This window comes from Podarcis pityusensis (assembly GCF_964106645.2).
Source record: "Podarcis pityusensis genome assembly, chromosome: 13".
In the NCBI taxonomy this organism is placed as follows: Eukaryota; Metazoa; Chordata; class Lepidosauria; order Squamata; family Lacertidae; genus Podarcis; species Podarcis pityusensis.
The window spans coordinates 28,470,454-28,496,103 of record NC_138038.1 but is presented as its reverse complement, the minus strand read 5'-3'; the positions used below and the strand labels follow the sequence as shown (position 1 = coordinate 28,496,103).

At 39.4% G+C, this 25,650-nt stretch overlaps 4 protein-coding genes across 4 annotated transcripts; all 4 read right to left on the bottom strand.

The window, feature by feature from the left end:
* Nucleotides 1–1,294: 1,294 nt before the first annotated feature.
* On the bottom strand, nucleotides 1,295–2,239 carry LOC308461833 (olfactory receptor 10A4-like; the record flags this gene model as incomplete). The annotated part of the gene is made up of 1 exon (XM_080978998.1): nucleotides 1,295–2,239. The coding sequence occupies one exon, from the start codon at nucleotides 2,237–2,239 to the stop codon at nucleotides 1,295–1,297; it is 945 nt and encodes a 314-aa protein (XP_080835124.1).
* A 10,929-nt stretch (nucleotides 2,240–13,168) lies between these two features.
* On the bottom strand, nucleotides 13,169–14,158 carry LOC308461832 (olfactory receptor 9G19-like; the record flags this gene model as incomplete). Its single annotated transcript, XM_080978997.1, has 1 exon — nucleotides 13,169–14,158. The coding sequence occupies one exon, from the start codon at nucleotides 14,156–14,158 to the stop codon at nucleotides 13,169–13,171; it is 990 nt and encodes a 329-aa protein (XP_080835123.1).
* Nucleotides 14,159–17,136: 2,978 nt separating this feature from the next.
* LOC308461831 (olfactory receptor 10A7-like) lies at nucleotides 17,137–18,108 on the bottom strand (the record flags this gene model as incomplete). The annotated part of the gene is made up of 1 exon (XM_080978996.1): nucleotides 17,137–18,108. The coding sequence occupies one exon, from the start codon at nucleotides 18,106–18,108 to the stop codon at nucleotides 17,137–17,139; it is 972 nt and encodes a 323-aa protein (XP_080835122.1).
* A 3,588-nt stretch (nucleotides 18,109–21,696) lies between these two features.
* LOC308461830 (olfactory receptor 10A7-like) lies at nucleotides 21,697–24,384 on the bottom strand (the record flags this gene model as incomplete). The annotated part of the gene is made up of 2 exons (XM_080978995.1): nucleotides 24,269–24,384; nucleotides 21,697–22,662 (listed from the first exon to the last, which is right to left on the bottom strand). The coding sequence occupies exons 1-2, from the start codon at nucleotides 24,296–24,298 to the stop codon at nucleotides 21,697–21,699; spliced, it is 996 nt and encodes a 331-aa protein (XP_080835121.1). The 5' UTR covers nucleotides 24,299–24,384.
* Between the last annotated feature and the right edge of the window lie 1,266 nt (nucleotides 24,385–25,650).

Below are 25,650 nucleotides of genomic sequence, written 5' to 3'. Positions count from 1 at the left end.
GTATCCTGCAGGTGACGCCAACTGAAACACACTTAGTAGTGAGCAAAGTGCTCTGTGATATAATTGAGGATCAGTGTTAGAGGAAAAGAATGCAGAGGGGAAATGAGTGTTATTAAGGATGTGGAAAGGCAATGTAAATGGATTGAGTTGACTTTCACATTAAGTGGGCTTCTGGATTTCTCAGGAATGCTCCTTGCTTTTAAGTAAGAGTAGCTGAAACATAAATTATTGTCTTTTTTCCCTTCCCCTCCCCCCTTTTTGAGTGCTTGTCTTTTCTATAGCTGCGTGCCCCTGTATGTCCATTTGTGTGAGAGAGAGGGCTTTTGCTTTTCCTGCACTCCCCCCTTGGAAATTGTTCCAATCTTTGACATTCCTCCATTTCAAGAAAGTCCAGGCCCTGTGCAGGTGGAAAGGGCAGGCAAGACAGTGACGGCAAAGAGCAAGCCCACTAGACATCTACAGCAAGCAATTAATTCCAGCTAGTCATAGGTTTGATTGACAGGCCATTACCTCTTCCAGAGTACCATGGGGATTTCTAGTTCTTTGAGAAGAAATGAAATTTCTAGTAGAAAAGTTCTCTGTGTCTTTCTCACCAAATTGCAGTTCGTGTGATTCTTTATGGAAGTCATGACAGAACACACTTTTTTATTTTGTCTAGTCATTCATCAACCTGTTCCGCTCAGCCTCAATCAGCATAGCTAATGGTCATGGATGGTGGCAGTTATTCATCATCTGAAGGGTCATAGTTTCTTAACCAATGTCTAAGGAAATGATAGAAACCATTAAAACAAATATTGCATTTACAATGTCTAACTGTTAGAAGGAACAAAATTACAAACAACCCCATCAATGTTCATGCTTGATATGCAAGATATGTCTTAGCCTGCCTATTATCGTTTTAAGGACTCCTTTCTGCACCAACTGAAGTTCCCATACCATCCTCAGAAACAGACCAGTGGAGCTGTTGTAGCAAGATAGTTGTATATTTCATTTAGAGCACACTCCAGGTAAACCAAATCAAGTTTATGTCTCATTTATTTAAATGACATAACAAAACAAAACAAAACAAAACAAAAAACCAAGCACCAAATTCTCTGGCTGAAATCAATTTTTATATTTTATATTTTAAAAACTTTCTCCACCTGGATTCTATCATTGCTTTCAGTGTTGTTTTGTTTGTTTGTTTCTTCCTTTCCTTTTTTTCCAATGTGTATAATTCTGTATACATACAGATTCTAAGGACCTGCAATACTTAGGTATGACATAGAATAGTAAAGAAAAGGTAGAATTAACTTTACAATCTAGAAAAAATATTTTTTCTGACCATCAGCCTCTTCAGATAATCTTTCACTTCTTTGTTCCTGAGGCTATAGATTAAAGGGTTCATCATAGGGCACACAACAGTGTAAAAAAATGAGAGCACTCTGCCAGTTTCCATTGAATAATCAGATTTAGGTCTTAAATATGCTAAAACTCCAGCTCCATAGAACAGAGTTACCACTGTGATGTGAGAAGAACAAGTGGAGAAGGCTTTGCTTCTGCTGGTAGCAGAGGACATCTTCATGATAGTAAGGAGGATATGGGTGTAGGAGATGAGAATAAGCATAAAGGGTAGCATTATGAAGACTACAGTGACAGTGAACATTATGATCTCATTCTTAAAAGTGTCTGAACAGGCAAGACTCAGAAGTGGTGGAAGGTCACAGAAGAAGTGGTTGATCCTGTTGGGCCCACAGAAAGGTAGAGTGAATATGAATGTTACTGGTACCAAAACCACCAGCACTCCAATGAGCCAGCAGGCCACAGAAATCTTCAGACAAATGGTCTTGTTCATAATGACTGTGTAATGCAAAGGGTGACATATTGCCACGTAGCGATCATACGCCATGGCGGCCAACAAGCAACATTCTGCTATTCCAAGGGAACCAAAGAAATACATTTGTGTGGCACAGCCAATGAATGAGATGCTCATGTCTTCCGACAGAAGATTTGAGAGCCATTTGGGGATTATTGTCGAGGTGTAACCAATCTCCAAGAAAGATAAATTCCGAAGGAAGAAATACATGGGGGAATGAAGAGCAGAATTGGTTAAAGTGGCAACGATGATGAAAGTGTTTCCCATCAAGATCATAAGGTACAAAGTCAGCACCAGCAGGAATAGGATGATCTTTATAGAATGTACATCAGTTAACGGCTCAAAAATGAATTGAGACACAGACGACTGGTTCCTACCATCCATGTTTATAGTTCAAAGCATTATCATCAAGATCTCTTCCCTCATTGCAGAAAAACTCTTTTTCCTCCCACAGCAGGTTGCATCTAATTTAAATAAGAAAAAAATGTAAATAAATAGTACCCAAATGCATGTTGATAGTGAATAATGACAGTAAACATTGTGCCTGCAGCAGCACTTGGGGGGGGGGGGCTGGAAAATGAAGCAAAGTTATGTGTTTGAGGGCACTTTACTCCTCTTCAAATTGAAGTCTGATACCAATAAAGTCAGATCAGGTCTCTCACAAAGTTTCACACCACTTTGCTGTTTTGTAGTTTCTGTTTTATTTTGCTCCTTTTAGCTCTTTTCCCCTATGTCCGTGGGCTTTGGCAAAAACAAAGCTGTCCAAAACATTGCCTGCAGAGCAGCAAACGGTTCTGGATGATATTGTTGTTAAAGCAGAGCAGCAGGATTTTATTAGAAAGCTAAATGCTTCATTTTTAAGAATAATATAAAAAAGAGTCCATTCCTCTGTTTGAAGGGGCTAGGTGTAGGAATTCTCAAGAACTTTGCAGCACAGGCAATATTCTGTGTAAGCTCACCTTACCAGTCCTAATGGAAGACTTTCCTTCACTCCAGACACAGACAAGCACAAGAAAGCTAACCCGGTCATGTGAAGCAGCTAATGTTTTAGAAATGCGCAAGCAAGAATACATACCACTTGGTGCTTCCTAATTATTTTAAGCTAAGAAGAACAAGATACAAACCCCTGCTCCCCATTTAGAAAATATGAAAGTAATGTGATTTTTGGAGTTTCAATTGAATCATCATTATTTACATTTCTTAGTTGCTTTTTGCTATGACAACTCAAAGGAATTTACAATATTTTAGGCAATAAAAACCCAATGCATACTGTCGCATGCTACCCCAATCTCTGAAAGGTGCGAGTTTGAGGCACTTACCCAGGATTCGGTTTCCTTGGAATGAGGGACAGCAGAGATGGTGGTGGCTACATGATATATGGTTTACACATATATACATCCTGAACCTAAGCACTCCAGAAGGCCATGCTTCTCCCATATTCACAGCCTTGGGATCAAACAGGAAACAAATATGGCTCTCACTCTCTGGCTTTTGTCTGCTTCTAATCCAGCCATTAACTCAACAAGAATATTGCCTGGCAATTGCAATTCTCCATTGGATTTTTAACACTTGCAGGACCCAGGACCCCAGAAATTAGATGGGACTCAGGCACTATGCAGGTTAACCCTCCAAGTTCACAACAATACATACATTAAAACCAGCATGTGTCATATGCCTCATGTCCATAACTCTCCCAGGAAGGCTCATCTGGCTATTTAAATAATCTATGGCATTTTAAATGGAGGGTAATTTTGGTTTGATAATATGGTATATATTTTGTGTTCTTATATTGTTGATCACCCTGTGATCCTCAGATAAAGGACGGTATAGAATTTTGATAAATAATAGTAAATATATAAATAACCAATATTAGTTATTTCACTACCTGACATCATGATGACTAGAAAATACTTACCACTACCAAGAATGATTAGGCAGAGGAATGAAGGACATAACGGTCATAGTTCAGTCAAATGTGTTCCGAAGCAGAAACCACTATGTATTCTAGTGTCAGAAATGCTGGCTATTTCCAGGAACTTTGTAGATGTGTATCCCATCTCAGAAATACATAATCCATATAATTTATATCAAGGCTTGAGGGACTCACTAACACTGAAATCCTATGCTTATCTATGCTCACAGGTAAGAGGGTATCAGACTACAGCATTAGCCTATGTCCAAGCCATACAGTCTCCTGCACTACTCTTGTGCTACCTTTTCCTGCTAGTATGCTAGTGGATGTTCCAAGTGGATGTTCCAAGATGAGCTGTGGGAGAAACACAAATATTAAGATACTTGACTTAATTATTTTGGGATTAGTGACATATGAAGAATGAAACAAATGGTGTATTTTCCATTCTAAATAGATAGTTGGGTAGGACACTAAAATAATCTACCTTTACAAACATCTACATTTTCTTAAAAGCCTATGCTACACAACTGAAGTCATTGCAGTAGAATATCCTATGTCATCTACAATCCAAAATTAATACCCCATGTTTTGTTGTTGTTTAGTCGTTTAGTCGTGTCCGACTCTTTGTGACCCCATGGACCAGAGCACGCCAGGCACTTCTGTCTTCCACTGCCTCCCACAGTTTGGTCAACCTCATGCTGGTAGCTTCAAGAACACTATCCAACCATCTCATCCTCTGTCGTCCCCTTCTCCTTGTGCCCTCCATCTTTCCCAACATCCCATGTTGTCTATAAAATAACACCTTTATAAATGCACAAAGCTTTCTGTGCTCCATCTGTTCCTCATTATTAAAAAAATCGATGATATCTGTGGTACAACACCAAGGAAAATGTGGTCAGGAAACCTACTACTAAAAATCTAGAAGGGTAGGGTTATTTAAAATACACCCTAGTGTGAGGATTTCTACCTTTCCTTTATCAGGGAAAGCAGGCTGTTTGGAAGAATCATCACCATATTCATCATCCCATAGTCGCTTTTCAACCTTTCTTGCATCTGTTGAGATTGACCCTCTAGAGATATAACTGTGATTAATTGTTTAGGATCTCCAAGAAAAACCATACATATATATTCCTTTGATGGGTTGAAAAAAATCATTAATCATCTGCCACATTCAAATCTTCAAATGGCTACAATGGACACTAGAGGCTCCAGCCTGTTCTTTTAGTTGCTTACAACTATTCACCATAATTGTTAAACAACTAAGTATTATTAGTATTGCTTACAGCAGATACTACTTAATATTTATTCATGTAGGATCAAACAGTTGCTTGTTCTGTTCAATCTTTCCACCATATGATCCTCTAGCTATATTCAAGATTACTATGTGAAGAAATGTGTGCATTGTTGATATGGACACTACTGGGGGCTACCACCCTTGCTCTCATTGCTTGCCAACCTGGCCTGCCCCCACCATCATCAAAGTCCCTTTCTTTACACCTTGTCAAACTATGCCAACCCCTCACTGATCAGGTGGCGCTGTGGTCTAAAACACTGAGCCTCTTGGGCTTGCCGATCAGAAGGTTGGCAGTTCAAATCCCTGCAATGGATTGAGCTCCCATTGCTCTGTCCCAGCTTCTGCCAACCTAGCAGTTCAAAAGCATGCCAGTGAAAGTAGATAAACAGATACTGCTGCAGCAGGAAGGTGAACAGTGTTTCCGTGCACTCTGGTTTCCATCATACTGTTCTGTTGCGCCAGAAGCGGTTTAGTCATGCTGACCACATGACCTGGAAAGCTGTCTGTGGACAAACACCGGCTCCTTCGGCCTGAAAGCGAGATGAGTGCTGCACCCCATAGTTGCCTTTGACTGGACTTAACTGCCCAGGGGTCCTTTACCTTTACTTTTTTTTTACCTTCAACCATCATCTCCTCACAACTCTGTCAACTCTCCGATACCCTTGCAGTTCCATCAATCCCCACCTCTTGCAGCTCCTTCAGCTCCCCCACCCCCTCACTGTTCTTTCCATGCCCTCAACCTCTCCAGCTCCTTCAACCCCCCTTCCTTTAATCCTCCATCCCCTTCAACCCCCATCCCATAAAAGCTCATTCAACTCCCCACACTAACCTACCTGTCAAACTCAATATTGTGGCCAAAGTTCTTCACTGTTTTAAAGGGCCTGCAGGTATCTGTTCTTTACATTAAATATGTGTTAGAAAGCAACAGACTGGCTTTCATTAGCCAGAACTCACTGGGACTCAGTTCTGGCACCTCTCAGGTGAGTGTCATTGCCATTCTCAGAGAATGAAGGAGGTGTTCATGGTGAATTCTGGCACTTCTTTTACTAGAAAAATAGCACTGCCTACAATTTAATATGAACCATTCAAAATGAGCCCTCCCGGCCTGTCAGATGGCAACATGTGTACTATATAAGAGCTAAGCAACCTTCAGGTTACCTTCAGGAGCTAAGTGCAAAATGGCAGCTCAAGGGGCAGAACTAATTATCAGCTCAACCATGTAAACTGGTCACTGGGACGGTCTGTATATGCACATACAAACCTATGTCCGAGTTACTCCACCTCAGGGACTGTAAAGCAAAATTCTAACAGTGATCAGTGAAGCTGCATAAGTGTCAAAGGCAACCAATTAATAAACCTATTTTACAAAATCTTCAGCTCCCAAGGCCAATCAGGTGAGAGTAAAAAAAAAACAATCCATCCCTGACAACCAGTCACCAAACATGTTACCAACAAAAGACCTAACCCCAAGGGAGGGTAAATATGGAATTCTTGATTCGAGTAGGGCTAATGTTGTGAATTGGACCACCTTTTCTAGACCAGGCAGCCCCACATTTCCCAGAGTTCCAGTGATACTGTGGAGACTCCCAGGGAATCCTATGAGGCCTTCGACTACTAGGGGCTCACCACATAGGACATCCAAAGCACCTTGACCACAAAAGCTGTCAGCATACTGGAATTTTTCATAATAACCCTCTGTGACAGGCTACATCTAGACAGTGACAAAGTCAGGCCAGTGAACTTTATGGCCAATTGAAGATAGGAATCCATGTTTTTCTGTAGCCATAGTCCAGCCTACAAAGCCGTACAATCATTTTCCAGATCACTGTTCTGTGTCTGTTAGCTGACCCTAACAAACTAGACACAATGTGTGATGTACACCTGCTCCATAGGACACACACACACACACACACACACACACACACCACAAGCATGTGGATCATCATAGTTGCCTGCATTTTAATTTCCCCTTGGGGATGTGGATGGGGGACTGTTATGTCAAGATTCTGTGCTTCAAAAAGTTATGATTAAACCACTGATGAAATCAACTTCTTTCTTATGGATGGATGGATGGATGGACAGATGGATGACCTGGAAAATAATTTTATCGTTTCTTCCAGTTTCATTCAGAATACATTTATTCATAGTATTTTACTATGTTTAAATGAAAAACAAACAATTCTGTTCTATGTAAAACTAAGAAGAAATCTACTACCTTTGTGCAGGAGGCACAACCTATGTCCTAATCAGCCAATTAAATAAGAAGAGAGCAATTAAGGATTAAATAAGTCAGAAGGTAACAACTTTATGTTGCCAGAAACACACAAGGCCCATAACCTCAGAGAGACCTTGTCAAATAAAGCCCCAAGGCACAAACATCAACAGGCCACACTGGACTCATAATAAACAGCTGAATTTGAAGACTGGAATACAATTGGGAGAGTTTACAATTAAAGGGAGGTTTGCCAATTACTCAGTATAATGAGGATTCGTCCTGTAATTAGAAGGCGCAGCTAATCTTACAAACATTTGTTTCATGTGTAAACTTTTTCCAAACAACTAAATATTGTCCTCTTACTTTATGAAAACATATATTGCTGTAACGGTTCTCCAATGTTTATTTTAATCGTAAAGAAACTAATTCCAGTTCTCAGTCTTTAATAAACATCTACACCAACTCCAATTGGAAACATGATCTAATTAAAGGGACTAATAGCAGATTGCTCAAAGGCATAGTTAATGAAGTCCTAGAGTTATAGGACCCCATTCCTCATGTTTTATATCTACAGAGCCAAAGTTTATGTGTAAAACGGACACATATTATTGGGACCCAGATATCCAGGGTGTGGGGCAGTCCAGGTTTCAATCCTATTACTATGAAAGAAAGAAAAAGAATCAATATTGTATATTATGCTTGATATTTATGGGAACTTATTTATCTATGTATTTCTTGTCCAGCTCTTCAAATATTGCCATAGTATTACTCCATTGGTCTATATTTGTAAAGTGTTAGGTCCAGATGTAGCTGTGCTTAGAACAGACCCACAGAAATAATGATTAACTTAAATAGCCTTAAATTTAGTGGATCTGTTGTAAGCATTACTAAGTTTGGATACAACCCAAAATGCTTCCTGCCATGTTAGACCTTTTGATGCTTCAGATAGCATTTTATGTAAATGGGATTGAGATGGTTGGTTTTTGACCAAGCAGTATACAAGTCTTGTTCAATAAAATCACATTTAAAAAAATGAGGAAATCATGTATTAAGACCAACTGAAAATTTGCAAAATATCGAGCTGTGTAGAATTTGAGAAAAGATGGGGGAATCTAATGGAATCATCATCACCATCAATCATCCAGTATGGGTTAGGGAAGAAATTTCATGTTCGTTCAGTTTCCCATTTGCCAGCCTTCATTTCTCTCCATTTCTGAATCACTTTGTGACTGCTTTATTATTTTCTAAAGTTGTTATAAAACTTCATTTTGGAAAATAAAAAAGGAAGTGCAGTGAAGTCCTACAGTCTTTGCCAGTGCTTCATGTGAACTTTCTTTAATCTCATCACCAGTGAGTGAGAAGTGGAGTTACACCTTTTTGATGTCAGCATGGTATTGGGATTAGGTGAGGCAGGGGCAAAGGCTGGGCAACTCTAGATTGGTGACATACCTATAGGATGTTACTGCAAAGCTGGAGTTCCGCTAATTTCTCCACCACACAACTCCATCCCCATCCTGGAGAAATCATTGCCAATGCACTGCCAGAACAGTAGCACCACCACTCTGCCCTGCCCACCCCATGTTATGGATTCATGAGATTGTTTCAGCCACATCTTGAAAAAAGATATGGAAAACATGTATTCCTTCCATCATTTATTTATTTTCATGTGTACATTTGAATGCAACCTTCCTTTGATTAAGTCTCTCAGGGCCTCTTTCACCTTTTCATTTCTCAGGGTGTAGATAAAAGGGTTGAGAACAGGGGTTATCACCGCTGTTAAGATGCTCACCACTTTCTTGAGATCCAGGGATGATCCCTTTGATTGCCTCAGATACATGAATATGGCACTTCCATAGTAGATGGAAACTACAGTGATGTGGGCACCACAAGTAGAAAAGGCCTTCTTCTTCCCAGTAGCTGGGATTCTCAGCACCGCAGTGATGATAGAAATGTAGGACACTGTTGTTAATGCCAAAGATCCCAGAAGTACAATTATAGCAATTATGAAATCTAGAAACTCAATATGGTGTGTACTGGAGCAAGAGAGAGCAGGGAGTGGTTCAATATCACAAAAGAAATGATTGATGATGTTAGAGCCACAGAATGATAGTTTTGATATAGCAGAAACAGGCCAAATCACAAAAATGAATCCTGCCAACCAACAAAAAACGACAAGCCATGAGCAGAGCCTGAAGCTCATTATTGAAGCATAGCGTAGTTGATCGCATATTGCTACATAGCTATCAAAGGACATGACAGCCAGCAGTACAAACTCTGCCACTCTGAGGAAGAAATAGAAGAAGCACTGAGTTATGCAGCCATAAAATGATATTGTTTTTGTTCTTGAGAGGAGGTTAGAAAGTGTGACTGGGGTGATGGATAATGTAAATGCTATCTCCAGGATGGACAAGTTTAAGAGGAAGAAGTACATTGGCCTATGAAGACGAGAATCAACTAAAACCAGAACCATAATGGTCAAGTTCCCCAACAATGACAATGCAAAAACCAGTAAAAGCAGATAGAAGAAGATTATCACTAGGTGATTGGGAACTGGGATGCCCAGAAGAACAAACTCATCAAATGTTCTGTAGTTTTCTGGATGCATTTAGGTGCAAACTGCAAATAAGAAAGGATCAAAATGTCATGAAACAAATTAATTGATGAATTAATACTTTAAAAATAGAAAGTCCCACATCTTATCAGCTCTCTCACAGAATTGCTCTGCGCCTTCCTGGACAGCTATGAGTCCAAAATGACACCCAGGCTGAGCACCTGGTCCTTCAGGGGCACAGTTGCCCCATTCATTATTATTTTTTATAGACATCTTTATTGGTTTTTCAATTAGTTTACAGCCATCCTTTTCATGCACATCAATAGTCACAATAAACAATTGGACACTATAAACATTCCAACGTTTAACATGTATGCATAAACTAAAGAGAAAATTAATATTATGTTACTTATCTACTTATTTTGTTGTTACTTTGTTTGCACCGGATTTCCTTCCACCTCTTACTTCGGTCCTTGGAATTCTATGTTATATGCCTTTCCAATTGTATCTAAGATTCTATTTACCATCTTTTCCGCTGTTTCTACTAGTCTTCTTTACAGAGAGTCATTCTAGCTCAGTCAATAATTTAAATCACCGCAGTAATCTTCCAGATATTTTTTGAATTTACTTCAATTGTTGTTGTCCCCTCTAATATTCCTTTGGTAAAGTAATGTAACTGAAATATGTAGGGGCTTATTTAAGCACGAAGAATCAAGCATCAACTTCTAGCACTATTTAAGAATTATGGCAGCAACTAAATAAAGAAGTTTGAAAATAAAATGTTACCGTATGTTCTTTTGGGAAGAAGGTAAATGCTCATGAACCTAATAATTAGATACTGAACAATTTTACTGCCTACACATTATTTTAAATGAAGTGACGCAATTAAGAATAGTGCATTAAACTTTAGCTTTGACTTTCCCACCCTCAGTTAATAGTTTACAAACCAAGACATTTAGCTGATTTTCATCCTTCCTACAAGAATCTGGGAATGAAAATTTCCTTAGAAGCATTTTACCCTTCTGAAATTAAAAGCAAAGTTCTGTGTTCTGTCAGTTCTTGGCTCAGAAACATCTCCACCTGATGAAACAGAACATGACTTCAGTGACTTTATCTTTTTATGTTTCAAAACTCAAACATCTAAGCAGGTTTCATCCCAGAGGGAGTAATCAGGCAATTTCACCCTAGGCAAAAAGTTGATTCACTTCCAAAGAGAATGCCAACTTTATCTTTTCAAAATTATTATTCTTTTGATTAGTCCACTGAGTTGTGACTACAGAAAGACTTTGTACTTCTATGGAGCAGTTTCCTGAAACAATCAGATGGGATTCTGGAATTCAAGGGATTCATACTTGTTCAGTGATTCATAAAATAAGTTTATTTGCAGATATGGAAAGGTGTCTGGTTTACAGTTAATTTTGCAAAGCCAGAGATTTTGCCAGTAAAAACTGAGAGTCAGCATGGAGCTTTTAAAGTCCAATTTGGTTATGGATAGTTAGGGAATAGCAGAAACATCTGGGGGTTATATTTTAGTTAATATAAATACATTAATCAAATTTCTACATAGTAATGAAATATTATTAAAACAGTGTAAAACAATATGAATTAATTGGAAATGTAAGTTTGTCATTAAATTCTACTCATAGTAGTCCTACTGAAATGGATAGACCAGTTGTCATGTCTGTTAATTTCAATGGGCCTACGTATGACTAAGATTAGATGCAATCCTTTAACATTATTTGTACATTATGAGTGAAGAAAACTCTTTGTTCTAGGTCTCAACAATTCTAAGATACATTTTAAAAAAGAATATGAGAAATAGGCATCTTCCTCGCACAAATGGACAAGCAGATACACAGCTTAGAGCTACTCCTGGATCTAGTGTTGTCGCTTGAGGCTCAGGTGGCCAGAATGCCTTCCGTCAGCTTTGGCTGGTGGCCCAGCTGCACCCCTATCTGTACAGGGATAGCCTAACTTCTATTGCCTATGCTCTGGTAACCGATTAGGTTAGGTTACTGCAATGCATTTATACATAGGGCTGCTTCTGAAAATGGTTTGGAAACTTCATCTGGTGCAGAATTTAGTAGCTAGGTTGCTCACCAGGGCAAGACAGTTTGAGCATAGTACACCAATCTTGAGGACCCAACTGCACTGGTTGCCAGTTAGTTTCCAGGCCCAATTCAAAGTGCTGGTTTAGACCTATAAAACCTTAAATGGCTCGGGACTGCAATACCTTAAGGACCGCCTCTCCTTGTATGAACAAACTTGGACCCTGAGACCATCACCTGACACCTATTTTCATGTGCCTACTGCACAGGAGGTCCAGAAGGTGGCAACACAAAATGGGTCTTTTCTGCAGTAGCTTCTCTTTTGTGTTATGCTCTCTTCAGGGATGTTTGTCTGCAACCTTCATTACATATCTTCAGGAGCCAGGCAAAAACACTTCTCTTTAACCAAGCATTTGGCTTTGTCTGATTAACATTCTATGTCTTTTTAAATGTGTTTTTGGGAGGGGGGTTATTAGTTTGTTGCTGTTTTTGTCCTTTGTTTTGTCTTCTCCTTTTTTATTTTTATATTGTGAACCACCTGTGATCTTCAGATGCATAAATAAATAAATATGCATAATTAGAAATAAATAAACTACATTTGACATCTATCCCCCAGAATTAATATTTGCACTTAACATGTTTTTAGGAGATAAAATGAAATTGTTCCCCAGCTTCTGGAAGTTTAATAGATGGCAGACAAGCCAATTTCACAGGCGCTGTCTCATTTCTATATAAATATCTGGTTTCATGGCGCTGGGATAAGCAATCTTCATAAGTAATTAAATGGACCAAGGAAGTGGAGAAAGCAGGCAATCAATGATATAGAAAAAGGTTTGGAATTTGCTTCTTTTTGTTAACTTTCCACCAATAACAGGAAAACAATTTTTTTTAATGTAAAGACAAAATGGTATCATTCACTGGCAAAATGTATTATATTAACAAGTTAAGCTTCAAAATGTACTGTATTCGCCTCCACAAAAAAAGGCTTCCTTCGCACCCATATTCCTGGAAAAAATGTTGGGCTGAATTCTTTGGTCCTGATTGATATGTGTGTGTTTTTTACATTAAATAACCAGGTATAACAACCAGCTGCAAATGTTCCTATATAGATCAGCACTGGCCCATATCTATGGGGGGTCCCCCTCACAATTCTAATGCACCTCATTAGTCTCATAGGAACATGTACAGATCCCATTGATACATACTTTCCAAATCTCACAGCAGAACATTTTATCCCAAGAAACAAAAGCAAAACATTAAATATGAGAGATCATCGCAGCCACATCTAATTTATCAACTAAATTGTTGCAATTTTCCAAACTGGATTCTCAAAGGCATTGGGCAAGGTGGGCATCTTCCAAGGATTTTCCCCAAAGCTTCATTTACATCTTTGTTCCTTAGGCTGTATATGAGGGGGTTGACCATTGGAGTGAGGACAGTGTAAAAGAGAGAAAACACTTTGTCAAGATGCCTTAGGATGCTGACTCTTGGGAGCATATAGACCATTATGAGTGTTCCATAGAACAGGCTGACCACCGACAGGTGAGAGGAGCAGGTGGAAAATGTCTTTTTCCTTCCAGTAGTGGATGAGATTCTTAGGATTGTGGCTATGATATAAATGTATGAGGTCATGGTGAGCAGGAAAGGAGGCAAAGTGAATGTGCAGGCAAAAACAAAATTTGTGAGCTCCATCCAATAGGTGTCACTGCAGGAGAGCTTTAGCATGGGTTTTAAGTCACATATATAATGATCTATTTCATTGGGGCCACAGAAGAACAACCATGACATTGAAATGGTTGTAATGGTGCTGACCAAAAACCCACATACCCAAGACCAAGCTGAGAGCTGGAAGCACAACTGGCCATTCATGAGGACTGCATAACGCAGTGGTTTACAAATGGCTAAGTACCTGTCATAAGACATTGCAGAAAGGAGATAACATTCAGTTCCTGCTAGGCAAGCAAATACGTAATACTGCACAAAACAGCCTGCAAATGAAATCTCTTTCAAGCCGGTCAAGAAACTAGCCAGCATTCTTGGGAGAACAGCTGAACTATAGCAGATCTCCAAGCAAGACAAATTCCCCAAGAAGAAGTACATTGGAGTGTGAAGGCGTCGGTCAGTCACAATGAGCATGGTGATGAGAAGGTTCCCACACAGGGTCACCAAGTAAATAATCAGAAATACCAGGAAAAAAAGACCTTGCAGTTTAGGGAGATCCTCAAATCCTAGCAGGATAAATTCTGTGACAGTTGTTTGATTTCCCCATCCTGCTCTTCCCATAGGTTTCTTTCTGTGGGAGGATGAAATAAACCATCAGATCTCTTTGAGGAGGAGCAACAATTTAGTCAACAAAGCTAAGACAATGGAAGCTCAATTTCATCAGTCTCCTTCAACTGCTGCAGAAAGTGCAGAGGGAGATTTGCCTCACAGTAGGATATGTCTCTGTCTAACAATGCTTTTGTTTCATTTTGTTTTTAAACACAGTCCTAGTGCCCATATCTGTCCCCTTAACCAGGGACAGTGGGCCTTTCCTGTGGGCTTTATGGTCAACCTTTCAGTGCCCTCATACCATGTGGGACCCAGTCCCTAAAAAAAGAACCAGTTCACTAAAAAGAGAAAAGAGAAGCACTTTACCTTAATTACAAGTGTTTAATAAAAGCTGCTATGCTGTCAAAATCCCTGTACTGCAGTTTTCTGGAAAATTAGTGGTTGACATGCAGCTTGGTTTTCATGTAGGATGTTCTCTTTTAAATCACCCTTAATCTACTCAATCTGCTGCCTGCAGTTCCCATTGAAACCAAGCAACTTAAGGCTGACACTGTCTCTGGATGTGCTACAATATGCTCTAATGTTGGAAACGAACTACTTAAATAAATGAGCCCATTCCGATCTACAAGCAGAATGAAGAAACTCCCTTTACGATACTTCTACAGTATAATTAGCAGAAGCACTGTAATGATCACTGCTAATTATAGAGATAGAAAAATATTACACCTGTTGTTAAATGGCGTTTCTGTTGCAAATTTATTAAAGAAAAGCAGCAAAAGCACAGCAAAAGAAAAAAAATACAAGGAATAAGGGGGGGGGTCAACTTACATTAACAATACAAGAAGCATCAAGTCATCCATCTTAATTTACACATACAGATTGATGCATGCCATCCAAATGTCTCAACAGGAATCCAAACAAAGTTGGTGTTTAAACAAAGTACATTCAAATATAGTAAGGGTGTTCAGTTCTTCAGACCATTGCATAATAGAGGGTGAGTATTTATCCTTCTGGGTTCAGAGTACCAGCCTGAGGTACTAAGGTTACTATAGGAATATAATTTAAAAATTCATGAACATCCACAAATACTGATGATTTCACCAATACAAAACTGATATGGACAACAATCACAAAGGAATTATTATTATTAATTTTTTCTCCAAGGAACATGAAGTGGCATACATCATTTCCCAACTCCACATTTAGTACCCACAAAAACCCTGTGAAATAGGTTACGCTGAGAGACGGGGATTGGCCCAAGGTCACCCAATGAGCTTTATGACTGCGTGGGGATTCAAATCTTGTTTTCCTAGGTCATAAGCCTCAATGAGGTATTTCCAGCATTACAACTCCAGCATCCATCTGAGTTAGACAATACCTTCTTGTAGGGGCATTATGGAGTCCAGTACAGACGACCCGTTTTAGGTTGCCAGAGTAGATGTGGAACAAGGGTGGCATAGAGCAGGGTGTTTCAATTGCATGCAATTACACACAAGCACACAATTACCTGGAAAACAATCCCCACACAAAATTGGGAGTTGCCTGTACATCCAAAAGATTTTTATTTTTATTTTTTTGCTGAATCAGTCTCAATTTTAGAACTGAAGAAACATTTTTTATAGATTCTAAACTGAATTCCAATTGTTTAGGATGTTCATTGTAAACAAATGCAAAATGGTGCATGTTGGGGCAATTTATTTTCTTAATTTCACATAAACACTTCCTGAAATTCTTTTAAGTGGACATGCCAGGGATAGAACATGGATGCAGTGCTGGATTTATGTATAGGCTAAGTAGGCTGAAGCCTAGGGCCTCTAAATCTAGGGGGCCTCGCCAGTCTACCCGCTCCCCAGCGCGCAGTCCTCCCTCTCCCAAAATTGCAAACCCAAGACTTCATGCGAGGGCAGGTCAGCCCGGGCCTCTAAATCTAGGGGGCCTCACCAGCCTGCCCTCTCCCCAGTGCCACAGTCTCCCCTCTCCCAAAATTGCAAACCCAAGACTTCATGCAAGGGCAAGGCAACTCAAGCCCAGCAACTATGAGACTCAGGGCTAGCCAGTGGGGCTCAATTTGAAGCAGTGGGGCACAGCGCAACTTGCTGGAATTAACAAATAAGAAAGTTTTCAGAATTTAAATTCTAGATTAAAATTGATTACTTCATTGAGAAGGGGATTGTAAGAAAAACACTGGGGCCTACTTTGAATAGTAGCGTGCCTGGTATCTGGTGGGCAATCTCATCCTTTATTTCCACACTGTGGGTGCAGAACAAATCACCTGTCAGGAGAGTTATGACATTCAGGTGAGGGTCAGATGCCTTGTCAATCCCAGCAGGAATATAAAAGGATGACTGCTCTGGCCAGGCCTTCGCCTGTGTTTTTTTTAAGAATAGCATTACAACTTCATTTTCCAAAAAAATAATGCTTATTCCACAAAAGGTTTACAACGTTGAATTCTTGCAAAAGTTTTTCAGTGTTAATTTTATGCACTTTTTAAAAATCACCATGGTATTTACCAGTAATATCTTATGTTGTTTAGAGGAGAAATTCTGAATTTTTTAATGTCCAAGTTATGATTCCTTTCTTAAATTACTCCCATTGTGTAAAGAATAGTTTTAGGACACATTATTAAAGCTAAGCATTCCTAAGCATTACTAGAATTCCTGCATACATAGTGGTCCCATGAGCGCTACACGTGTGGAAGGTTACTTCCACTGTCCCTATTTTGTGGGCACATTTCAATCACAATTTAAAATTGTACAATTAAAGCAAAGTTGGTGTTCCTTTATCTTCCTTCCTTCCTTTATTTATTTGACTTGTTAATTTCTTGTTACCCAAAGGTCTCCAAGTACACATACAAGCATTTTAAATACACACACTGTATCAAATTTGAGGTGGATTTTTAAGTAGAACAAAATGATGGCTTACACATTCAGTTTACCGCTGTTCAAAATGATGCACATTCATCTGACAACTATTTTCATTTATTCTGATCGTTAAAAGACTGGATCTGTCATGAAGCTGGTGAACTTCCTAAAACCTTTCCACATGGCTTCCTTCACTTCCTTATTTCTCAGGCTGTATATGAGGGGATTGACCATGGGGGTCAGGACTGTATAGAAAAGAGAGAAGATTTTCTTCACATATCTGAGATCCCTGGACCGTGGGAGCATATAGACAAGCATCAGCGTTCCATAAAAGAGAGCCACCACAGTGAGGTGGGATGAGCAAGTGGAGAAGGCCTTTTGCCTCCCAGTAGCGGAAGGGATTCGTAGGATTGTGACGATGATGAAAATGTAAGATGTTAATGTGAGTAGAAATGGAGGCAGTGTGAAGGCACAGGCAAAGATGAATGCGGTCATTTCTACAACATATGTGTCGCTGCATGAAATTTCTTTGATGACTGGGGACAAATCACAGAGGTAATGATCAATTTCATTAGGGCCACAGAAGGACAATGAAGACACTGAAAGGGTTGTACTTGTGCTCACCAAAACTCCACTTGCCCAAGACACGGCTGCCAGCTGTAGACATAATCTACCATTCATGAGACTGACATAGTGCAATGGTTTACATACAGCTAGGTACCTATCGTAAGACATTACAGACAGGAAGTAGCATTCAGCACCTCCGAGGCAAGCAAATATATAAAACTGCACGAAGCAGGCTTTTATGGATATACTTTTTTCCCCAGTCAAGAGACTTGATAATATTCTAGGCAGGATTGCTGAGCTGTAGCAACATTCCAAGAAAGAGAGGTTCCCTAGAAAGAAATACATGGGGGTGTGAAGATGTCGATCAGTCACAACCAACAAAACAATGAGGAGGTTCCCAGCCATGGTCACCAAGTAGATCACTAGGAAGAGTAAGAAAAGAAGAAATTCCAATTTATTAAGGTCTCCAAATCCTAAGAGTATGAACTCAGCAATAGTTGTTTGATTTTGCTTCTCTCTCTTTGCCAATGGCATCATCTGGAGAAAATCGAACACAAAATATTTAACATTATTTCATTATACCAGACTCATTCTCATATCCTTAAACTCTGAAGCTATTATCTCTCCAAAGGTTGAACATCAAGACCTTTTCTTTACTCGGTAGTAACATGTTAATGACAAGTCACTGTGAACTTTCAGTATTTCGCAAACTAAAGTTTTGATTGATTGATTGATTGATTGATTGTCTTCTGCTATCTGCTGCCTGTGACATGTCCCATGAAACCTCACTACAGATGCGAGAAAATCCAACTTTGCTGATATTAGCAGGGATCTTACAGTGGGACGTATGAATATAGAGGAGAACCAGGCTCTTTGTTTTCATTACATCAGTCTTTATCATCAAATAGATTATCTCTTCAAGAGCACAGGGAACTGCTGCCTGGGGATGCTTGAGAAATGCAACTTTTGTGAATTCTGATTAAAAAAAAACTAAGCAGATCCGCACAGCCCAGACTAATTTATTTGCTGGGGTTTAGTAATCCACTTGGTTTCATACTTCCTGAATGTTCAACTCATTTGAAAAGTGTGTCAACATCTATTTTAAATATGTATTTATAGAGAAAACACATTTGAAAATACATATTAAATGCAATTTTCATGTGGCTATTAATATAGGAGAGCACATGTAAAACTGACAGAGACAAAATGTAGACTTATTTATCCAGCTATATCCCTGCTGCTGCTAGAGACACAGAAAGCAATGGATGTTGCATGTGCAATTCTGCCAACAAATTTCCCTTTGTAGGCTTCCAGTCCAAGAAGCCCGGAATACACCATCAACTCAGTGTTGTGAATGGTCCGTTCAGTTTGGGGAAATATTAGAAATCAAAGTGACTATGAAACAAAATGCCGCAGTGCTGTTTTCATATATAGTTGGATGGTTGGTTGGAATGCTGCACTCCTCCAAGTTATTTCATTTCCATCTCGCTCCCCCATGGTGTCCTATTTCTGGACTACTAACCATCCTTGGGGGTTTTGTTTTTTGGTCTGTTTAAGGTCTTCTCATTCAGGGTCTCCACTCCCTTCCTACAGTGTTGTTTTGTATTTCTGCGAATCTTCAGACTTTTACAAGCCTGCTGATCCCTCCCTCTGCATAAGTGAAATCAGGTTGACTAAATAAGGACCTGAACTCAGAAATCACTATATTGTGGTATGTAACACCACAACAGCTACTACAGCTAGAATAATAATGTATAAATCTATGATACAGTCATTGTAAGGAAAACTGCAAAGTTCTGATTTAGTTATCTAATTGGGATAAGTGTGGAGGTATAGAAAAACTGTGAATGGTACAGAGAAATAAATAGACAGAATATTTCCCCACTTTATCTCTAATTTGTTTAAGGATATTTTTTAATTCCATGTTTTTAAGTGAACCAAGCTGATTGGCACTTTTTGGACTAATGAACAGTTTAGAACTCAGTTATTTGTCAGTTTTCACAATTCTCTGAATTTTGTGATACACATCTTTGCTCAAAATGCATACAATCTAAAATTAAAATATGTACAAAATATGTCTTTTAGGATACAGTGTGTTCAGAAATGCATTTTTTATGGGAAATACTTTAAAATGTGAAATTTTGTGCAGTTGACAACTGCACATTGATATGGAAACAGGATGGAATGGATGCATGACTGAACACATGCAAAACTAATGCGGAGAGAAAATAGTTTGATTCTTCCATCTATATGTATATAACATTAAAATTCAGGGTCATCTAATTAAATTGATTAGCAGTACATTCATGGCAGACAAAAAAAAAAAAAGCTCCACTGCAGAAAACAAATTATTAATTCATGGAATATGCTGCTACAATGTATGCTGATGGCCACTTACTTAGGCTGCTTTAAAAAGACATCAAGCAAATTCTTATAGAACAAGGAAGGGGAACGTCTTTCAGCCTGGTCACATTTTCTCCACGTGTCACATACAAATGGCAAAATAGGAAGGACAGCAGATGTGTCTTTTTTCTTTGTACAACTGGTTTTACTCTAAGCTATGTACAGCCTAGCGAGAGATGGTATGGATTGAACCAAGGCTAAGGGCTAGGTGGAAATCTCTGGAAGGCTGCATTTAGCCTCCAGGCTTGAGGTTCCCCTACTGAGATAGTTAGTCAGGGAAAGTGTAAGAGAAGTACCCACATATGAAACTTTTTTTTTTTTACCTTAATGTTGAATTTATATCATGACAGAAGGATTTATTCTGTATCTCAAGGCTGCATTGTATTCTTCTGTTCTCTATAGAAACACTCATGACTTGGTTGATCTTGCTCGAAATTAATCTTCATTGATTCAGTGTAACTTACTTCCAGGACTGCAGTCATTATCTCTCATATCACCGCAGTATATGAGCCCAATAATACTGTATATAAATTGATTCTGATATAGTCCTTAACATTCCTTTCCCCTTCTGTCTTCCCACACTATTCTGCAGAGTTTTGCTTTGGTAGCTGTGATGTCTATGTAGTATCACAATATGTTGAATGTCTCCATTGGGTGGTTATTTATGAACCACACAGAAAAAGAATATCCCTTGACTATTCTGTTAATAGGTATATCAGTCTACAGAGGATAATATTTTCAGAAGGAAATTTTGCATTATCTGACGCAGAGATACATGTGTAATATATGTGATACTCTAAAACACTGTAGAAACAAATGGGGACTCAACAGCCGTAAACAAAAGAAAAGAAAAAGAAAAGAAAAACCATAAAGAGCTGTTTAGGAAAAAATGAAATATTTTATCCCCCCCCCCCCCCCCAGTTTCCCTTATATAATTATTCTCAGCTGATGTGATCTCCTTCGGTAGTTTTCAGTGGTTTGAGACAGGGCCCTTTGGATGCTTGCTTAATTTAAATAATGCATCTAACTATGAAGAAAGGCTTCAGTTCATTGGTCTGCCCACCTATATTGAGTTAAGAGAACAGCTAATGTGGAATTTAGAGTGAAACTGAGGATTCTGTCCTCATGGATCTGGTGTTACTTTTGGCATCAAAGCTAGCCTGGTGTCTTATTTATCAGTTTTGTTTGATACGTGAGCTAGAATCCTTTTTTTAAAGAGGGGAGCATGCACCTACTTAAGTAACCTCTGGCTCTAAGTGGATGCTGTGGCCCACCTCTTAGGTGGCGTGAAATGTGGGAACATATACAACTAATTGTATGCAGCCACACAGGATACCAAATGATTCTAAGAACAGTTCAAGATGCCCGTTTTTGAACTACAAAATCACCTTTGACCTGCAGTGAAGAGACTATCTCACCCTGGAGCACTCTGTCTATATTAAACTATGAAGATAATGAAGAGAAATATTAACCCTTGGGCCACTTCCCCATAAATAAATCCATCAATAAAAGAGCAAATAAGGTTTTCATTTTAGTCATAAATTTTAATAGATGATTGCAGTTGGGGGAAGACAAGCAGGAAATAAATGTGTCTGCATGTTGCAGAAATCAATCGCAGGGATATCAAATATGAAAAAGTGGAAACATCTATCCAACGGATACAATTTATTCACACCGTAATTGATTCTCCAGTTCCATTACAACTTAAAACATGGTGTTCTAAAAAGTTGAATAGGCTGTGAACTTCCTAATAACTCTTTGTAATGCCTCCTTCACCTCTTTGTTTCTCAAGCTGTATATCAAGGGATTGACCATGGGAGTTAGGACAGTATAGAAGAGAGAAAATATTTTCTTCGTGTATCTGAGTTTCCTTGATCCTGGGAGCATATAAACTAGCATCAGCGTTCCATAAAAGAGGGCCACCACCGTGAGGTGAGATGAGCAGGTGGAGAAGGCCTTTTGTCTTCCAGTGGTAGATGGGATTTTGAGGATTGTAGCAATGATGTAAGCATAGGAGGCCATTGTGAGAACAAAGGGTGGCAAGGTGAAAATGCAAACAAATATGAAGGCAGACAATTCTACTAAGTATGTGTCAGTGCAAGAAATCTGTTTTATGTCTGGTATGACATCACAGAAGTAATGATCAATGATGTTGGGGCCACAGAAGGATAACTGTGATACCCTAACAGTTATGCTTGTGCCAACCACGAGTCCACTTACCCAAGATCCAGCTGCCAACTGTAGGCACAGCCTACTGTTCATGAGAGTGGCATAATGTAATGGTCTGCACACTGCTAAGTACCTGTCATAAGACATCACAGACAAGAGGTAGCATTCAGAACCTCCCAAGCAAGAAAATATAAAAAATTGTGTGAAGCAGGCTTTTATAGATATAGTTCTTTCACCGGTCAGAAGTACAGTCAACATCTTGGGCAGAATTGTTGAGCTGTAGCAGGATTCAAGAAAGGAGAGGTTCCCTAGGAAGAAGTACATGGGAGTGTGGAGATGTTGGGCAGCCATAACCAAAAAAACAATGAGGAGATTCCCAGCCATGGTGGCCAAGTAGATCGTTAAGAAGAGCATGAAGAGAACAACCTGCAGGTTGAGGAGATCTCCAAATCCCAAGAGTATGAATTCAGAAACAGTTGTTTGGTTTTGTCCCTCTCTGCTTGCCACGGGCTGCATCTGGAGAAAACAGAATGCACCACTTACAACTGCAAGTTGGTGTGTTGTCTTGCAAATCAACATTTTAAACCAGAGGAAACTCTCCACAACACTGTTCACTCATCCTTTTAGTGGAAGTGGTTTTGCACTTCCTCGCCTCATTTTGGGCAAAGGAAGATGGGAACACATGGAGCTAGCCTCCTGACGCTCTGGAAACTTGACCAATAGGGAAGGCCAGGATGAATGCCTTTAAAATGCCTGTCACCACATAGCTTATTTCAGGCTACCACAGCATCCCTCCCAGCTAGCCTTTCATATGCAGCCACCTTTCTTAGGGTTGAGTAGAAAATGTTTGGCTGTTCTCCAACTGGCTTTGAGTTAATCTCTACTTTTCTGCATAATGAGTATGACAAATTTGTGTTTTGACTTATTGATTGTGTTAATTTCTTGTTTGCAACATTTAGATAGTGTGAGGGCTGCATACACTGCATATATTTAAAGTACACGCAGACCCATGGAAACATCTGGAGAGACTTATTGGACTAGATACTTTAATATACATCATGGATTTGTTCTTATTATTTCTGACTTTAAGTCGCTGTTGTACCATTTCCTAAGAAATGACAGGCCAACTGCTATAGTTGCTTACTGCATTTTAAATTATGTTTATTGCATGTGGTGAAAAAATATGATATTTTTGAAGCACAAACACTCAAAGGAATCCTCGGAACACAGCTACAATTCCCAGCACCCTTGACAAGCAGTTTCCAGTTTTTGTGTTTTGAGGGGGTGATGGGCTCTAAATGAATGCAGTCTTAGACTTTAACCGAGGAGCCAAGATAAAGTCTATAGGTAACAAAAGTGGTTTAAAACAATGATAATTAATTATGCATTCTATTGGTTTTTAATGGAAAGTAGAAAGAAAATTAAGGCCACAATCCACACCCACTTACCTGAGACTAAGGCCCATATACTTTAGAGTTAACATGGTTAGAATTGCAGCTTTATTGCATGCAGGTGGCATCTAGCCACAAAAACTTACACAAAATCAACAAACACTTTAGAAAAAAGCAAAGCGATGAGGCGCCTATCAGAACACTGGGAATTACACATCAATGTCTTTCTAAACAATGCACATTGCAAAGTAATTTTTTAATCTATTTACATATAATGTGTTCATGTAATCTCCCCCCTTTTTGTGACAGATAACTAAGGCAAAAAGCATTCATAGCAAAAAGAAAATCCACTTAATATCAACTTTTCAGTTGAGTCCTCTAACTTATTTAGTTATAAGATCTTACAGGTATACGGCATGATGACCATCCTAGAAAACAGCCATTGCATTCTGGGATTGCACAAAATTTTTGAATCACTTACTCTATGTCCTCTCTGTATCCCTCTATTAGAAACCTTCTTACCCTGCTGCTTCTTTCAAATAGTCCTGCCTTGTTGCTTGCAAATTCATCAGTCCATAATGAGATGATCTCTATAGAATTATTATTTATAATCTACCCAGCAAGGTAGAAAAAGTCCCTTGGCAGTTCTGATAACAAGTGATATTAATGCATGGATTAAGCAAAGGAACAAAAGGAATCAAGAGTTTCAGAGAAGAGTAAACCCATGTTACCTCGACAACAGAAACCCCCATGATTCTCATTAGTGGCACCCAGGGGTGGAGGAAGGTGGGTGCAGTGGAGGTGGGCCGCCCTGGGTGTCACCACTGAGAGGGGTGACAAAATGCCGGGCGGCACTCACTGCGAGGCCTGCAGTGCGCCTGAGCCACGTGTCTCTCCTGGGAGTGACTCGGTAGCTTGGGTGCCAGCAGGCTCTGTGCTGCCCCATACAGTCCACCCAGTGCCTCCCTCCCTAGCTGTAGGGTGGCTGAGTGGGAGGAGGCAGGCAGACTCCTCGGAGGCCCCGTGGAGCATCCTGCCCCAGCTCGCCCACCCTGTGGGTGGCTGGCTCCGCCCCTGGGCACACACGCTGCCCCAGGCACCCGATCTGCTTGCTCCACTGCTGGTGGCACCCTTCCCCTTCAGATGTCAAGGAAATAACTACATAACTTGTAGAAGTCATACAAGGGCAGCCCTGTATTGGGAAGTTTTTAATGTTTGATGTTTTACACTATGTTTTATATATACTGTAAGCCACCCAGAGTGGCTGGGGAAACCCAGCCAGATGGGTGGAGTATAAATAATGATGATGATTATGATGATGTCACAAAGACAAGTTTGAAATGGATGGTTATAATTCAGTTCTTGTTTGTGTATTTCAATTAATTCTGCCCATTTATTAATTATACTCATATATCTTTACTCTTTTCAATGAAATCCACTTAAATACCCAAGGTTAATGCTGACAAATATACTGTATATTGGATTAAAAGTACATTTCATTTTCCTTCTGAGCGTGGACAAAAATATCTTATAGCACAGTAGACAATACTATTAAAATACTTGTTCTGCAGCTTTAAAATGCCCTGTCAAAAGAAAGGAACTTGGTGACATATTTCTGCCACACATGTTAAAATTGACATATGGGGCGGGGGTGGGGTGGGGATTTTTGCACCCACTGCATTCAATGTAGCTTCTGAACAAAAGCCCAACAAGTATAATGTGTTTGTGCATTGGTCCATTTGCACAGCTGGGCACTTGTCACACTTATGGAGCCTAAATCTAATGAATATAGGTTGTTCCAGAAATTATGCTAAATGCATGTGATGGAATAAATGATAATGGGTGATTAACCATTACATGTAGTCATCATAACATTTGTAAAGGGCCATTAGACGATAGCAAAATAACCATCGTTTCACAAGACTAATTGTTTTTAGTCTGGAGCTTGGAACTGAGTGTTGTTGAATCTCACGATAAAGAAAAGCTTCAGTTCATTGGCCTGCCCACCTATATAGAGTTAAGAGAAAAGCTAATGTGGAATTAAAAGTGAGAAACTAATGAAAGTTGATACTGCTTCTTAGAGTTGCTAGAAAATACAGAATACATACAGAAA